This window comes from Macrobrachium nipponense, chromosome 21 (genome assembly GCF_015104395.2).
Source record: "Macrobrachium nipponense isolate FS-2020 chromosome 21, ASM1510439v2, whole genome shotgun sequence".
Taxonomy (NCBI): Eukaryota; Metazoa; Arthropoda; class Malacostraca; order Decapoda; family Palaemonidae; genus Macrobrachium; species Macrobrachium nipponense.
In genome coordinates this window covers 43,847,229-43,866,024 of record NC_087212.1, presented here as the reverse complement: position 1 = coordinate 43,866,024, position 18,796 = coordinate 43,847,229, and the positions used below count along the sequence as shown (strand labels likewise).

Below are 18,796 nucleotides of genomic sequence, written 5' to 3'. Positions count from 1 at the left end.
GGTCCCCGGGACGGGCAGGCCGTGGACCGCAGCGGGGTCCCGGGACGGGCAGGCAGGGGTCCGCCAATAGTCCCGGGACGGGCAGGCCGGGTCCGCCGTGGGTTCCGGGACGGGCGGGCAGGCGTCCGCCACTGGTCCCAGGACGGGTGGTCTGGGCCCACCACGTTTCCCGGGACAGGCGGGCCGGGACTGCCACGGGTCCAGGGACGGGCAGGCAGGCGTCCACGACTGGTCCCGGGACGGGCAGGCCGGGTCTGCCGCGGCTCCCGGGACGAGCGGGCAGGCGTCCGCCACTGGTCCAGGGAAGGGCGGTCTGGGCCAGCAATGTTTCCCGGATCGGGCGGGCCGGGGACCGCCGCGGGTCCTGGGATGGGCGGTCAGGCGTCCGCCACTGGTTCCGGGATGGGCGGGCCGGGTCCGCCGCGGGTCCCGGGACGGGTGGGCAGGCGTCCGCCACTGGTCCAGGGACAGGCGGGCAGGGTCCGCCACAGGTCCAGGGATGGGCGAGCTGGGCCTGCTGCGGTTCCTGGGACAGGCGGTCAGGCGTCCGCCACTGGGCCCGGGACAGGCGGTCTGGGCCCGCCGCGTTTCCCGGAACGGGCGGGCAGGCGTCCGCCACTGGTCCCGGGATGGGCGGGCCGGGACCGCTGCCGGTCCCGGGACGGGTGGGCAGGCGTCTGCCACTAGTCCCGGGACAAACGGGCAGGCATCCGCCACTGGTCCTGGGATGGGCGGGCCGGGCTCGCTCCGGGTCCTGGGACGGGCGGGCAAACCGTCCACCCGTGGGTCCTGGGAACGGGCCCGAGCAGGCGTCTGCCACTGGTCCCTGGACAGGCGGGCAGGCGTCCGCCACTGGTCCCGGGACGGGCAGGCCGGTCCCGGCACGGGTCCCGTGACAGGCAGGCGGTGTCCAACACATGTCCGGGACGGGCGGGCCGGTCCTGCTGTGGGTCCAGTGACGGGAGGGCAGGTGTCTGCCACTGGTCCCGGGACAGGCGGGGCGGGCCCGCCGCGGGTCCTGGGATGGGCGGGCAGGCGTCCGCCCCTGGTCCTGGGATGGGCGGGCAGGCGTCCGCCCCTGGTCCTGGGATGGGCGGGCCGGGCCGTGGGACCCGGGAGGGGCGGGCACCTGTCCGCCACTGGTCCCGGGACAGGTGGGCCGGTCCTGCCGTGGGTCACGGGATGGGCGGGCAGGCGTCTGCCACTGGTCCCGGGACGTGCGGGCCGGTCCCGCTACAGGTCCCGTAACAGGCGGGCGGTGTCCGACACATGTCCGGGACGGAAGGGCCCAGGTCCGCCGTGGGTACCATGATGGGCGGGTGGTGTCTGCCATGTGTCATGGGACGAGCAGGCCAGGCCCGCCTCGGGTCCTGGGATGGGCGGCGGTGTCCGCGACGTGTCTCAGGACGGGCGGGCCGGGCTCGCCACGGGTCCCGGGATGGGCAAGCGGTGTCCTCCCCATGTCATGGGGCAGGCGGGCTAGGCCTGCCGCGGGTCCCGGGACGGGCAGGGCAGTGTACGCCACATGTCATGGGACGGGTAGGCCGGGCCCCACTCCAGTCCCGGGACGGGCGGGCAGTGTCCACAGCATGTCCCGGGATGGGCGGGCCATGCTTGCCGCGTTTTTAGGGATGGGTTGCCGGTGTCCGACCACGTGTCCTGGGACGGGGGGGCGGTGCCCGCCACCTGTCCTGGGACTGGCAGGCTTGGGGGGCGGTGTTTACCACGCGTCCCAGGATGGGCGTACGGTATCCGCCATGAATCCCTGGACGTTTCCGGGACGGGTGGGCCGGGTCCGCTTCGGGTCACGGGATGGGCGGCTGGCCATCCCGGGACCCGTGGCGGGCCTTGCCCGCCCGTCCCAGGACACGTGGAGGACTCCTCCCGCCTGGTGTCCGCCCGTCCATTGACACGTGGCAGACACCACTTGCCCGTCTTGGGATCCGCGGCAGACACTGCCCGCCCATCCCAGGAACCCTGGTGGGCCCGGCCCGCCCGTCCTGGACACGTGGCGGACACCGCCACGGGTCCCGGGATGGGCAGGCTGGACCTGCCGCGGGTCCCGGGAGGGGTGGGCAGGGGTCTGCCACGCTTCCCAGGACGGGCGGGCCGGGTCCGCCGCAGGTCCTGGGATGGGCAGGCAGGCATCCGCTGCGGTTACCGGGACAGGTGGGCGGTGTCCACCATGTGTCCCAGGACAGGCGGGCCAGGCCCGCTGTAGGTCCATGGACGGGCGGGCGGTGTCCACCACATGTCTTGGGACGGACAGTCCAGGCCCACCGCGGGTCCTGGGACGGGCGGGCGGTGCCCACCACGTGGGTCCTGGGACGGGTGGGCAGTGCCCACTACATGTCCAGGGATGGGCGGGCCACGTATCTCGGGACGGGTGGGCAGTGTCCGCCACGTGTCTCGGGTTGGGGTGGCCGGGTCCGCCGCGGGTCCCGGGACGGGCGGGCGGTGCCTGCTACGGGTACCAGGACAGGAGGGCGGTCTCCGCCATGTGTCCTGGGACAGGCGGGCTGGACCGGCCACGGGTCCCCAGGTCGGGCCACCAGTATTTGGGCCCCCGTCGGTGAGGTGACCAGATTAGAACGCCATGGGTGGGGCCCTTGGCGGGGAGGAGACTCAGTCTGGCCGCCAGGGGTGGGGCCTCTAGAGGGGAGGCAAATGGGTTGGGTTGCCAGGAGTGGGCCCCCCAGTGGGGAGGCGATTGGGTATTGCCGTCTGGGTGTAGGATCCTTGTGCGGAGGACACCGATTTGGTCTCCTTGGGTGGGGCCCCTGGTGGGGAGGAGACCGAGTCAGGCCGTCTGGCGTGGGGCCCACGGCCAGGAGGAAAAAGTCTAGTTTTTCAGACCAAGCCAATTTTGCTCTAACTGCTCTTTGCTTTAAAACTAAACAAAGAAACAGACTGAAAACAAGGACAGTTAATGGGGCTCTTTTCTCTCTGCTAGTTGCATCAAAGGTTCTGGAGGGTCATGTGCTCATTTTACTCCTGAAAATGATATGTTTTCCAGAATAATGATCATGCACAGTTATTCCAGAACATCAGAGAACATGAATTTGATTTGAAAGAAGATTCTTAAAGATATACTTTACAATTATTATTGTTATTAATTTCTTCATCATGGGATAGGTATCAGTACCAGTCATGTTTAATTATATATATTTATTTTAAATTACTACTCAGTGATGCTATTTTGATTTTTGATGTTTTGGAGTGTTTAAAGAGATGTATGAGTGGGCCTATCAACTCACATATCTTCGTGTTAATTAGTTATCAGTTTAGTTTACGTTCTAAGCTGAATATTTTTTTTACCACATATATAGTAATATAATAATAATTTGTTCATAACAATTGTTCATACCTTTAACTAATTATTTATAATTCCATTTTTTTCGTTTTTGTAGAGAGAAATGTTTCATTTGTATTTTTTCCAAATTATGTAAATTGCAAGATATTAATGACTGCAGAGAAATCATACCTATATTCATTATTTTGTCAAATTATGAAAATGTGTTAAATATCAGAAACAGTGTAAGATAATAATTACGATAAAACCTACGATTTTGTACGATATTTTTACAGAAAACCCCATACTTTTGAGGAGCCAGTACGATAAATCCAACCCGAGAGTGTGGCAACACTGGGCAGGGGGAGCAGCTGCACAAACACAAAACACATCAGTAATCGCATACCTTTGATGTAACTACATCGTTCACTTCTGAGCCGGAGTTGTCAAGTACTCTTTATATTCATCAAAATGCCAAGGAAGAAGCAGTCAAGAAAGCGTACATTAGCTAGAGAAAGGTTGAAAAAAAGACTTGGAAAGATATCAAGAAAGAACACCAAGATGAAGCATGTGCATTTATCACCTCCCAGGCCTAGCTAGCGACAATGAGTGGGGTCGTGCCTCATGATACCCAGCCCCTGGGGGGGTTTAATATAACTTTTTAAAGTGGGGGGGACCAGATACCATAGAAGTATGCTGTTAAAATATCTCAAAACTATGTTTTTCAGTATATGGGTCGCTTTAAAATTATTCCAATTTCTATTTTCTATGAATTTTTGAATTAAGTAATTAAATAAAAAAAATATTTTTTTTATATCATTGAATTTTTTATTTTATTTTTTTTTAAATCTTTCTCAATTCATTGGATAGAGCAACTCTTTGTGAGTATTAATTGGTTTAGTTATTAAAATTTAATTAAAAACTAAGGAAGCCTTAGGGTTTTAAAGCAATGCATCTAAAAATCTGGAAAAAAATTAATATAAAAAAAAATAATAGTTAGAAATTTATGAAACTTTTTGTAGTAACTTTCCATTAGGTGACTTATAAATGGGTAGCAAAACAAATTGCTCCAGACAATATTTCGATACCCTCCCCCCCAACTGAGGCGGTCCCCTAAAATCAAATAGCATGGCCGTCCTTTCTCGTTCTCCCAACCGAGTCAGGTACAGATTCATACTCTCTGAAAAGCTCTTATCAAGACCAAACACGACTATACTACAGACTTATCATCTTTTATTTATGCCAGTTAACTTGACCCATAAAATAATTTCCCGTTTGTCTCAAAAAGTGTCAGAACGACCAGCTTCCTCTTCTGTAACGTATAAAACATCCTCCAATTAATTTTGCTTTGTGTATACTTGAAATATGCATTCAAACACCGCAATAATGATGACTTCACTCCTCTTTTTTTCCAGCAAGAGGATTAAAGGGCATGAGGATGCGAGCCCATACCATTTCTTATTTTCTCACAACGTACATTTAGAGTATGATGTAGCGTTTACTGAAAATTATCCTACAGACGAGTGTTCCCTCTCTCTTCCGAAACGCAGTCATAACAGGCTAATCTAGGCTCTCCTGCCTCTAGGGCCTAGGCGACCAGAATTCCTAGCCTATCCCTGGCTAGGCTATGAAAACAAACTTAAATGTTGTATAGATTTGAAAATCAGAATCATTGTTTTAATGATATATGTATACCATAAAGAAAACCAACACAGAACTGATGTCTAGCCTACCCAGCAATATACAATATTTATGATCAAACTATACTATATACTAGGTACTTATTATTGCAAAAACTTTTATGATTTTATCAATACCTGTCGATACCTCCTTTACTCCGTTTCACCAACCAATAACAATCCTGCATTGTTTTAACTATGAACATTTTATGCCATACTAGACTTAAAATGTTCTGAGTAAACGAAACATAGAGAAACAGTAATAATCTAAAAGTCCATGAAATTTTGCAATAGTTACTGCTAATATTTACAACTTATATGTACCATTCTCTATAACCATACTGTTTCACATAAAAGAAAGCTGTAGCTATGGTATACTATACTAAATTCTATTTTATTAACCCATCTCCAGTCAATGTACCTGTAGTTGGTTAATTTAATTTTGTCTATTTGCATGAAATATAACGAAATCTTTTTGGAAAAAAATCGTACAAAAGTTCCATTCTCAAATTGTTCTTATTTCTGGAATAATCTTGTTAAGAATGACTACCTAAAGATTATCATTAATGGAAATGTAATTTTTCCAAAACAATTTTCTAAAAACTGTAGTTATGTACGGTTTCTCTGTATATATTGTGAAACATATTTGTTTCCAAATATGAAGCAAAGAATAACCAATTAACATCAAACTGGTTCTAGGTCACTTCACCTTAGGAATTCTTTACCTATAAAAAGGTTTATGTACAAGTTCTCTTACATTGGTCAAGAATATTACCTAAACCTTTTTGAGTTCGAATGGGGGTGACAAAGACTTTATCCACTGAGCCAACGACAAATGACTGGATATAAGGATACTGCCTCCTTCCTTTCTGACCAAAAAAGCATACAGTTGAATCAGTCAGTGTTTGAGGACTTATACCGAGTTATTCACAGTTAGATGGTTTCATACTTGAAAGTTTTGAAATATCATGACACACACACACACACACACACACACACACACATATATATATATATATATATATATATATATATATATATTATATATAATATATTTATATCTATTATATACTATATATATTATATATATAGTATATATATTATATATTATATAATATATATCTATATATAATGATATATATATTTATAATCATATTATACTATATATATATATATATATATATATATATATATATATAGATATTATATCATATACCATACCATATATTATATATATGTATATATATACATAATTCCCACAAGGAATTACTTATGATTAACTCTCCAACATAAAGCACCAAAACGATTAACCAAATAGCTACCGCACAGCAAACTCAAACCTACAATAGCAAGCCATCCTTTTTAGCAAAAAGAGGTGAGCAATCCTCTGTAACGTCAGCACCATCTAGTGCCTTGCCTACTACCTCCAATAAATCATTTACCCTCATGCACAGCCTCTCCTATATCTCTGGGAGAAACACAGCAAAGTTAGTAACAACCAATTAAATTTTGACATATCAGTTAATTTGGTACAAAGCATCGAGATAGAATCGTCGACCAAACAATGCCTACAGTGCCAGACAAGAAAAACAGCCCGGCACCACATCCAAGATCAGCAATTTCCCTAAACCTAGATGCTGGTTGGTTACTTAGACATCATCAACATGGGACAACACCCCCATGGAATGGGTGCAGATACATCTTCTTGGAACAGAAAGACCTACTAGATGGATAGAAGCAATACCGATATCAAAAGGAATGGCGCACATCCGTGATGAGGCATTCTTTGACAGCTGAGTCAGCTGCTTCACCATTCCCAACAATATAATATCCAACAGAGGACCAGCATACGTCTCTTGAGGCATAGACCTCCATATCCAAACTAATGGGGTTAAAAATACTCTATGCCACCACCTGCAACCCTGCTGCCGACAGCATGGCAGATAAGACTCACTGATCCATAAAGGGTGCAATTGACCTGACCTAGATCCATAAAGGGTGCAATTGACCTGACCTAGCCCCTCATCGGGTTATGTACCATGCGAAAGGATAAATCAATCAATACCTCTCCCATGAAAATGGTATCGGGCAAAAACCATTCGTATGCCCAGAGAATTTTTCCCCGCTGAAAACAACAGTCGCCCCCCGCCCCCCACACAAAGGACCTATCAAAACTTTTTACGAACATAGAAAACACTACCCGTGTAACTGTAAAAATAATCAAAGAGTACATCCTGAAGAATCTACATAAAAACCAGGTCCTGCACGATACACAGGTACAAGGACTGACTCTCAACTGACAGGTTGAGATCAGCATACCTAAAAGATGACATCTCAACACCGGCTCCCACTTCGTGTCAACTTAGCCAAGACCGCACATTAAATCCAACTGCCAAGAAAACTGGAACTGTGACAAAAATAAATGTATAAATGACAATGTGAAATAGTGGTCGATGTGTTGCAACGCCTTCCAGAAAAAGAAGTCTTAACTTATTAGAAAATGAAAGTTGTAAATAGTTTGGCATATCACAGTTGCAGTATATATGACTACATATATTTGCAAGGCACCCTTCAACAGTTGTTAACATGTACAGGAACCTTCGATCATTCACAGTAATAACCATGGAGGCTGCGAATACATCCACTGAGGAAAAAGTCTACTGTGATATCTGGTTAGTCTGTGAAAATAAACACTAACAAGAGAAGAAAACAGCCAGAAGGCTGGGTTTGAGCGATAGCTATAAAGTACCACCCAACCCAATCTAAAATTAAGAGCAGACAGATTCACACCCTGAGAGAAGCAGCTCCAAGATAAGATTCCCGATTGTAAAGTCTACCTACATTTTGGCCATATCCAGCATGGACTTGGCCCTGACTGCTGCCTTGCAGAGGAGGGTTGAATTGTAGAGGGGGAGAGATCCAGTCACACACTAATTCAACCTCCAGACTAATGCCAGCCAGGTAAATTAGGTAAAATGCTTTTTGTCCGCGAGGATCTTGGTGACTGCACAACCTGTTGAGCGACCTCCACATGTAAAACGAGGTAAAGGTAACATGGTGCCACCAGACACAGGCCGACAGCCCTCTTTCTGAAGCCAGAATGTTTGTGCTAGTCAGTAGTGAAGAGAGAGAGAGAGAGAGAGAGAGAGAGAGAGAGAGAGAGAGAGAGAGAGAGAGAGAGAGAGAGACCTTACACTTTCATAAGTCAGATTCTCATTAGATGGTGCTACAGGTCTTACACTGAACGCAAAAGCATCTAATCAAGCTAAAACAAATTCTTAGAGGGAAGGAACCAAGAAATTCTCGAATCTCTTGTCAGAAACTGGTGAATTTTGAGTTTTTCCGCAAGCTCTCGAATTAAAGCAAAATAAGATGCAGGCCATCATGCAACTAGTCAACAAGCCACAAAAGGCTAAGGTTAGCAGAATACGTCTTGCGGGTGTGATGGCGAGATGGCGATCTAAGGCTTGGTAGGATTTGAGTCACATACCAATCTAGAGGCCGAAGTTAACGAGATGGGAAAATCTGTTCAATACTCCTATGCACATGACATCTCTCCATGGAGGAGAGTTCCTAATTTTCACAACTTAGAATTTTTTCCCTGCAAAAGCCAAACTACTTGAGCCCACAATTGTTACAAATTCAGCCTACCTATACTGCAGGCAAATATGTACACCCAATTACAAAAGCGGTGTCGCCCCGCCAGGCCTGGCTCGGTGAGATCATGCCCTTCTTGGCCTGAAAGTGGCCCACGTTCAAACAATCTGTACATAGTTAGAATGGTTCGAAAGGGAGGAGGAGGGAAATTACAGTAATCACGCAAAGAAATGCAATATTGAATGAAATATATATGGACAGAGAAAGAGAACGAGAGAGAGCTTTTATTCCAGTTTGGTTATTAATCTGATGGATATACTTGAGACCTTCTGCTTTAAGAAACGTGCTATCATATAATGTTATGTGCCAGTCGTGATGGCGACTTAGAATCATTGATATTAACTGCTATCAGTAAAGGTATTACTATCATTACCTTATAAATGTTGATAAGCGAACCCATCAAGACTTAAATTAAGGTCACCCAATGTCACCTGTCCCCATCACCTTTAACCCCCACCTTGTTATAAATATCCTTCTATCACCGCACCTCCTCATGTTCGGGATTTCAATGTCTTACTGTTATTATGAGATTGTTCTAATGGATGTTTTTTGGAATGTAAAATAATACTCAGATGACAGTATTTCACACGTCATTATATTGTCTAAATGTTTACAATTATTTTATTACAAAAATTAAAGCATGGCTATGTAAAAGACTAATGAACAGGAGATATCGAAAGTGGTGGGTTTCTTGAATAGCTTGGAGGGGGAACACCAACAAGGTGTGTTGGATATTAGCCGCTGAAGCCATGAATAAATTTAATGCTAAGGTCACACATTCACGTATCAACGCACACATGCCCACGCATGAGCGGAAATTGGTGGTTGGCAACAGCTTACGTCAGTAAACCGTAAACATAACGTAAAACATATGTAAAATCATAGACGTACGGTGACGGGTCATCCGGGCTCTAAGCTCCGCCCACTATGGCGCCGTAGCCCGCTCCAGTTTTGAAATGTTCAAAACAAGTCGTGGGTTGTCATGCCAAATGTCACCTGACGTAGCTCCAGGCAATGCACATGGGAACCTAGGTGACTACTGCAGGGTAGGCGCTAGGGTCACTTGCATTGTTTGCCGTCGTTGTTTTCTTTCCGGCGCAAAGCACGTGGTCCTCCTAATTGCGCTGTAGCCTACGGGGAAACCGATTCGCACATTTACAACCCTGTACGACATGGCAACGCTGTAGCGTGGTATAAAAGGTCAGGGCGGCGCCCTCAGGTCAGCTGTTTCCGTCTCCCAAGACCAGCAGTTTCCTCCAAGTACTCTCCACAACGCCCTTCAAGATGCCGAACCTCCTAAAACGACCAAGGAAGGGCCCATCAACGTCACATCTTGCAGGACCTTCTTTCGACCCAGAGAAGACTCCTGCAGCCACTCCTGCAGACACTCAGGTCGAGGAAATCTCATCTTCCACCTACAGGAGTCGGAGTTGGATGAGATACAGAGTGATGACAGCGACACGGAAGACGACTGACGGACAGGGAGAAGTGGATATTAAACATATTCTACTTCCTCAAGTCCCACATCGTCCATCAGAAGAAGCCCAAGATGTTGGGACTGCCAATGGTATGTATATTATAACATCTGACTTAATTTTTTTTTATTTGTTGAAAATATACAATATTTTACAGTGCATACAGAATTCTACCAAAGTGAATTTACAACCTAGATTTTCAGACTGCAATATTTTTACATTCTCTCATACATGTTCCATCACTTTACAGTCTGCTCTGTTTACAGGCCGGCCATTTTGTACCCTACAGCCCCACAACGGTGGGCGTGGTATCAACGTGAAGTTGACGTACATAACATTACACTATCGGCGTGAGTTCCAGGTAGACGTCCTACCTTGCTTTCTTTGCGCGTACATTTGCGGTGCAATTTACGGTGCTGGCTTTACGTCCGTTAGCCCTTGTCCTGTTTACCAGCTGTTCAAGGTCATTTCACCGCGATGATGCCCACGATCCACATACGTGGGCATTCGCCGCCGTGATACGTGAATGTGTAACCCCAGCATAAGGCGGAGTGAGTGAGCAAGCGTGAGCCGGAGGGTGGGGTTGGCGGGCTGGGGGGTTGTGTGGATGGTTAGTTAAGACATGACAAATCTGACTGGGTTTAAAGACTATCACCAAATAATTTGAGACACTAAATAATGTGTTAATAGTATACGGTTTTGCAACATCTACATATTTTATACCTCACCATCATTATGTTAATGCAATGATGCACACATTTCACTGCATTTCATTTCACATAATTTATTTTCACAAACAGTTTCGGAAATATGATAAATATTCTATAATATAAGAAATATAGCAAATTGAAATACTTTCTATAAGTAGCCCAGATGGTTGTGAGGGGTGGAGCCAAGTGGCCCATCACACTCAAACACTGGTAACTCAACTAAGTTATGCCATAAATACAAATCCTGTAGTACTAGATTAGCATATCCAGTAATGTGTTTTTAGCATAGATTAATTAATAAAATAATATCCTTGCAAAACTGATGCTTTGATGACTTATACAACCCACGGCTACAAAACCTGGTGTGTAACATCTTTGTGACCAGATTCGTATATTATTTATTGGTAATACAGATAATTATAGTCCAGTCAATCTAGGGCAAAAATAGATACAGCCTAGCACAAGTTGGTAGAGTAGCCATTTACGGTTTTGTGATCCTTGGCCACATCCAAATAACATATCAAACATCTACCATTATTTAAATAGTCAATCTAAGCGATATAAAACAGAGGAAAGAATGAGAGAGAGAGAGAGAGAGAGAGAGAGAGAGAAGACAACTGCTTATAGGATAATTAAAAAGGATATTTTCGTCTGAATAATATTAATATGAATAGTCAGTTCCAGTAATATTTAAGGCATTTTTATTTAGAAAATGTGATAACGATAAAAACAATACGATGTGATAAGATTTCATAATAATTATTTTCCACAAAATATATGATAACACGTTTCATAAAGCAGAAGGTCTCAAGTATATCCGTCAGATTAATAACTAAACAGGAATAAAAGCTCTCTCGCTGTCCATATATTTAATTCAATATTGCATTTCTTTGCGTGATTACCGAAATTTCCCTCCTCCCTTTCGAACCATTCTAACTATGTACTGGTTGTTTGAACGTGGACCACTTTCAGGGCAAGAAGGGCATGATCTCACCGAGCCAGTCCTGGCGGGGCGACACCGCTTTTGTAACTGGGTGTACATCCAAAAGTTGTTCGACCTCTATTCAACCTCCATCTCTCAACTGAATATCCTATAGTGCAGGCAAATACTTATATGACAGTGTTATGCTTCTGGAATAATCCAGTTATTTCACCCTTACAATATATACCAGTTATGCTAAGAAATTCTGGTTAACTATATGTAGAAAAAACAAGGATATCTACACTGCTCCAGTATTTGCAAGATTCCGCTGTATTAGCCTATTAATCATGTACAGTAACACAATATTTACTTACTAATAATGATAATTACACAAAGTTTAGTATATAATGAAATCATAGGTCCAACTAGCCATATTCATAACAGTACTTGCATATCAAGTACATACTACAGTATTATTCTGTATTTCCTTGTTAAAGATTTCTTAACTGTTTCAAGTGGAATTCATTATTCACCGAATGTTTACATACACGAAAAATGTAGTGTGATTTACATTCAATAGAGGCTTTAGTTTCACGCACGTGTGTGTGTTTGCAGGATTTATAATGAAAACTAAAAAAATAAAACAAAAATACGAAGACATGTTAAACTGATTAAATTTTGTGATACGTATGGTCTAAAAGAAGAAGCAAGTAAATAGTCAACGAAAAATTAGAAATAAGGTTTTTGGCTAGGTGCTGAGAAGAGAGGCATAGGTACTGCTATTTAGTCCTCCAAAGGTAGCTTGAAATGAAGGTACATATATATAATGAGTGCCCACAAATTCCCCGGAAACCAAGCCTTCAATCTGAGGTTAGTGAAACTTGAAAGAGACCTTTTGTAATAAATTCACTACGTGTATCTAGGCAAATCTCTATTTTCTCGGTGCAATACCCAACAATATAGAGTAAAGCAACGTCTTTTCAAATTGGTTTACAAGAAATTTATAACAAACAGTTGCAGAATGACTCAGCCACTGATATTACGGCAGTCTCAATAACTCACTCGGTTATTATTATTATTATTTACTGAAGTTTAAAAATACAATTGCGAAGATATATGAAAACTATTCCTTAACCTAAATCATTCGCCCCTAAAGAAAATATACACACTTAAACCGCAATACAGATTACAGACACTACTTTAAACGTTCAAGTGTAAGCATCACTCACAACATAAGTGTCCAGAAGTTATACAGTAACGAGCAATTAAGAAATCAGAACTTTCAAGCCGCTAACACACATTTCCTGAAGAAGAAGAAACAAAAACGAGTCAAAAGATGTCTAAACTTGCTGCTGCCTCCGGACGATAGGAAAATCCATAGTTAACATTATTGTGGAATTGTAATTGTAATATAAAACTTAGGCCTATGGTCAAGCTCTGGGACTTCTGAGGTCATTCAGCTGTTAAAGGTAAAGTGAGAGTAAAATGTTTTTAATTAAGGGTGTAATCAGGAGGAAAACCTCGCCGTTGCGCTATGAAGCAATGGTTAGGGCTGATTGCAAAGCAAGATGACACAGAATATGAACGGGGCCCCGGGGCACAGTATAAGGAATGAATGGAGTTGCAGCTAAAGGCCGAAGGGACGCTGCAAAAATCCTTTAGTAACTAACGCCTGTTGTGCACCGCTTGAGGTACCGACGGCACTATCCCCTACGGTGGACATTACTGTGAAAAAGGAAATCAACAGTTGGGAATCGCACATTACCTATGTGCCATTTGCTATTGGCAAAGTGTGCGTGTGTGTCTGTGTATGTACATATAATTATACACACACACGTGTGTGTGTGTGTTTTACAGGGAATATGTGAAATCCCTAGAGCATATGAGAAATAACAAATTCGCTTAGGAACATTTGATCCCAGAAAGCTAGTTCTAAAGACTGGTTTACACCTACGCACTTTTGTGGTGCGGTCTGTTATGGCGTGGGATCGCAAGAAACCGCATTTTAACGCACCAAAAGCGCGCCACCTCGCTAGTGGGGTCAGGCGAAGACCGTTAAAGCCGCGCGACGCCGCCCGGATTTTAAATCATTTCAAATTTCTGCTCAGCGTCTGGCGGGTGGATGAAGTCGCACGAAGCCGTAAGCGGTGTGGCGCGGCCCCGCAACAAAAGAGGCAAGAACCCGCACGGTGCTGTGTCACACCGCACGTGGTGCAATGTGGTGTGACGTCGTACCACCCGCGAGGGAGTGTTACGGCGCCGTGCGGTGCCCTTACGGCGCCTTCATACACGATTAATAAATGGCGCACACATGTTGCGGGGCGTGCGGCGTGTGTTACAGCGTCTCCCTAGGTAGATTTTTTTTTTTTTTTTTTAGGTGAACCTCAATACTTTTTTTTTTATCAAGAAATATTACTTTACAAAATTATATTTTACAATTTTGTATATACATTATAAGATCTATGTATAATATAAAAATATTACAATTTCTTATTTTTCTTAATATGTTTTTAAATTAGAAACATACTGATTCGTGAAAATTTTGTTAACATTAGACTTAAAACCTATTATATTTACATTAAATGTATTTAACAGTCTATTCTTTATACATATAATAATTTGCTGGTCAGTACTTATTCCCTAATATCTTGCCATCCATATACTTGAAATAAGATCTGCTATTATTACCATTGCTGTATTTTCATCCCTTTTTGAGTTTGCTTCAAAATCTAGTTTTTAAATCCTTACCAGCAATTAGTTTTTAATTTACATGATTTTCTAAGCAATTCCAATACCCAGGACAACAAATTCTTAACCAAAGGACAGAAATATACCATATGCATATTAGTTTCTATGAATCCACAACCGCATTCCTTAACATCTTTTATTTTCATCATGGCTAGCCTATCATTTGTACTTAAAACTTCATGAACATACTTAAAAAAATTTCTCTACTTTTATTTTCTATATACTTATTATTTACATGTTCCCAAATTAGTTTCCAGTTGAATAGTGGATACAATTTTTCAATATTTGGAACATATTCACTGTTTTTCATTAAATGTTCATATACCACTTTCGTTTTTATCTGTGGATAAGAGATCATCTTATTAGCACTCGTAATATATTTATCATACTTTCATAAAAACTAGGTGTAAAAATAGTGCAATCCTGATGTTGGCATTCATTTTCTATAAGGTAGGTTGCTCTGACTTTACAATAATAAATAATAATTTGGTAACCAAAACAACGATCTTTTAAACATTTTAGAAATGTATAAACATGATTGACTTAGCTTTACACTGAATATCAACAATTCTACAACCACCTCTTAATTTTGAGGAAAACATAGGTCGATTGGATGGAAGGTTGCCGCGCATTCTAGGGAGGATAAAAGGGGCCGGACAGACCACGGGGGCATCATTCGCGCTCTGACACCCTGTCGACAATATATAAATAAATAGAATTTTATTTTTTTTTATAACAAATGATTTTTTAGTAGTTTTTTCTTAATATTAAATGATTTTGTAGATTTTATATCATTCATAATGTTTCTTTTTGTAATAAAGATGTTGAAATACTGACTTGCATTTACATTTTCCTTATTGATGCTTAATTTATATGTCATGACTACTATATATGATGATATGTCTAGGTGAAATGAAATTGAAAAAATGAAAAAGCATGGCCATAAAGAATAATAACATGAAGAAATATAACAGGAAATCTAACATGAAATATGAAATAAATAGAACTCGGAAAATAACTTGAACTATAAAATGAAATGTAACATGAAATAAATATGGCCATCAAATGATATAATAACATACAAGGTAAAGAACAATAATATAATATTGAGAACATGATCAAATGAACATGAACACATACAAATATAATAATGAAACAATAATTAACATTGACTGGACATAGTTATTAACAGGGGAACAATGAAAAATAAGTAACAGACTAAAGACAAATTGACCTCAGTGGAGAATATATGATATTTGCAGTTGAAAATGTTATGGTATAAACCAAGTCCCAATTTCATTTTCATACATTCTATACTTTTCATGTTCATTTTCTTACAGTCTGTGCTTTTCATGTTCATTTTCTTACATTCTATGCTTTTCATGTTCATTTTCTTACTTTCTATGTTTTTCATGTTCATTTTCTTACTTTCTAAGTTTTTCATGTTCATTTTCTTATTTTCTATGGTTTTCATGTTCATTTTCTAACTTTCTATGGTTTTCATGTTCATTTTCTTACATTCTATGGTTTTCATGTTCATTTTCTTACATTCTATGCTTTTCATGTTCATTTTCTTACTTTCTATGCTTTTCATGTTCATTTTCTTACTTTCCATGCTTTACATGTCCATCATTTGCTTCTCATTTGTCTCATTATTATGAATTCTGTTATTAATACTACGCAACAACACCGCAAGCCACCCGCAACACACCGCTACACGGAGTAACAAAGTCGCAAGAGCGCGTGGCCTGGCATAGCAACAACGACCATAACACTGCGCCAACTCCATAACACTCCTCTAGACACCGCAAGAACACGCCGTGACATGCCCGTAACCCACCGGCCCGGTCCGCGCCACGCCGCCCAATAACGGTAATTTTTTCTCCCCACCGCGTCAATTTTGTAACGGTTTCTTGCGGTCCCACGCCGTAACAGCCCGCAACACAAAAGTGCGTAGGTGTAAACCTACCTTAATATGGTGAAACAGTGATTCATCTACACTGTTTCACCGTGTTTGGTACTAACCCCTTGGAGATCAAATGTGTTTCGCTGTGTTTAGTACTAGACCCTGGGGGATCAAAAGAAGTCAAGGACATTTGATCCCCCACGGGCTAGTACTAAACACAGCGAAACACATTTGACTCCCCAGGACCTAGTACTAAATACGGCGAAACAGCGTCGATGAATCACTGTTTCACCGTGTTTAGTACTAGCCCTCAGGGATCAAATGTTCCTAAGCGAATTGGTCATTTCACATATTCCCTAAGGATTTCGTGAAATCCCCGATGTCACATATTCCCTGTAACAAACATATAGCTATAGGTGTATATATACCCCAAGAAATTCAAAGCTGCCTAACCTTCAACAGCTTCAAACAAACCGTAATGGGCACTTGAAGGTTTCTGAAAGCTAAAATACATTGTCATAGGATGATTTACAGCGTATCAAGCTATTTAAAGCAAGTTCAAAGTGAAATTTGCGGGATTCGAGGACGTCTGGTTTCAAATATGAGTTAATAGTAGTTTCAACGAATGGCTGGCGTCTATATTTACTTCAATCCGGGTTCATTTTTTATAACTCCAGGTAGAATTATGACAATAAACCCTGAAAAATACTGCACTGATAGCTGCTTTCTATAAAAAAAATAGACCATAAATAAAACGGTTGGAACGTTATGACCACAAACTGACCAACAACGAGCTGGAACTTACTTTGCAAATGGCTTTTCGGTAACTTCGCTGCTTTTAGTCTGGACGTCATCCTACACGTTGAATTTATTCCTTTTGAGTAATCGATTATTACTTCTTGAACACTTCTCGTATATCGTTAAAAACTATAAACTACCCTAAATATATGATATCGAGGCCAAAACAACACGGTACACACCACAGTCTTGATACGTGATGAACCGGGACGAACCTGAAGTTGATATAAGCGCCGACTTAGTCTAACACTGTTACACATAATAAATAAAGGTACGAAACTACGAGGAAAAATTGCAGTGTTGGTTCTCAGTGACTAATGTTAATGTTTCTCTCTCTCTCCCTCTTTTCGAGGCCATGTCCTCAATCAGGTGTGTTTTCCGAATGTTTTTAATGTATGGTGATTTCAAATCACTACACAAAATGATGGCCTAGTAAGCATTTCACAAAATGTTGGCCTAGGCATTTCACTTCGTTATAGTAGAAGTGGGAACGTTACTAGATAGACCGATTCAATAAATAAATCCCATAGTAAAGCAATTCTGGTTTATTTGGAATTTTATTGTGCTCTAGATATCTGTTATAATAATATTTCGTGAATAGGTGAGCCGATGCCTAAGGTAGGTCTAGGTTGTTTCTTGCCATAACTAACCTAAAAGGCTATTATTTTTTTATATATATCATGTGCATTATTATGACAGCCTTACTAGGATATGATGCTTTAGCAAGTGGTAACATAGTAAAATAATTTTTGTATACGTTGGAATGATGTCACGCTCTGACTCAAGGCAGAATATCTCACAGACGCAACAGTTGCTAACTACTAGGCACGGGGATAAGCATAGCCTAGGCTAGTCCCAACTTCATTTTCGTGCTAATACCAGCCAATATGGCTAAGTCACCTCATGAAAACATGAAAATCTATGCCAGGAATTATTGACGTCTCCTTTAAAAATATGAACACTTCAACTATAAATATAATATAAGCAGAAGTATCCAATACACAGTTTGTATACATATCCAAAGAAAATCCCATAAAAGATGTGCATTTTTGAAGAGCCAACAGTTTTCAATCTTTATTCTTCATCAGCCGACTCAGTTTTATATCTGGTAATCAGTGTTGGTATACACGAAAGATAATCAAACTACACGGCAAAATTTGAGAATAGTTTTATTTAGAAAACAATCACAGATAGAACATTGTTTGAAAATATCAGTGGGTTGTGCTCAGGTATAGAGGCAGACGGTGTATATTATATCAAACGGTAAGAATACATCTACACTGGCATTACTTCCTTGGAATTTCATGCTCTTCATATAATATTCTCTCTCCATCTCTTCGATACAACTACAAAACTAGATAGTTTCTTTACTACTACGTCTCCGTTTCCCCTAAATCTACATGTGTGCGATACAAAGCTACATTAAAGAAGTGCCTTCTAAAAGGGTTAAATCATTCTTAGCGAATGTGTTCAGATGAGGACCTACAGCATATCTCTTTCGACACTGTCTAGACTTAGTCTAACGGGTAACTAAGGGCTTATCCACATTATCAGCCATGTCTTAATTGTAGTTTTCATCACAGCGGCAAGTGTGGTAGACATTGTGAAC

At 42.6% G+C, this 18,796-nt stretch overlaps 1 protein-coding gene across 2 annotated transcripts in view; it reads right to left on the bottom strand.

Moving 5' to 3' along the window:
- LOC135197984 (uncharacterized) overlaps positions 1-17,383 on the bottom strand; it is a 174,815-nt gene extending 157,432 nt beyond the window's left edge. For both annotated transcript variants that reach the window (XM_064225301.1, XM_064225302.1), the window contains exon 1: positions 17,195-17,383. In XM_064225301.1, the coding sequence (XP_064081371.1) occupies positions 17,195-17,243 (49 nt within the window). In that variant the 5' untranslated portion in view covers positions 17,244-17,383. The remainder of the gene's footprint in view (positions 1-17,194) is intronic.
- Positions 17,384-18,796: the final 1,413 nt, after the last annotated feature.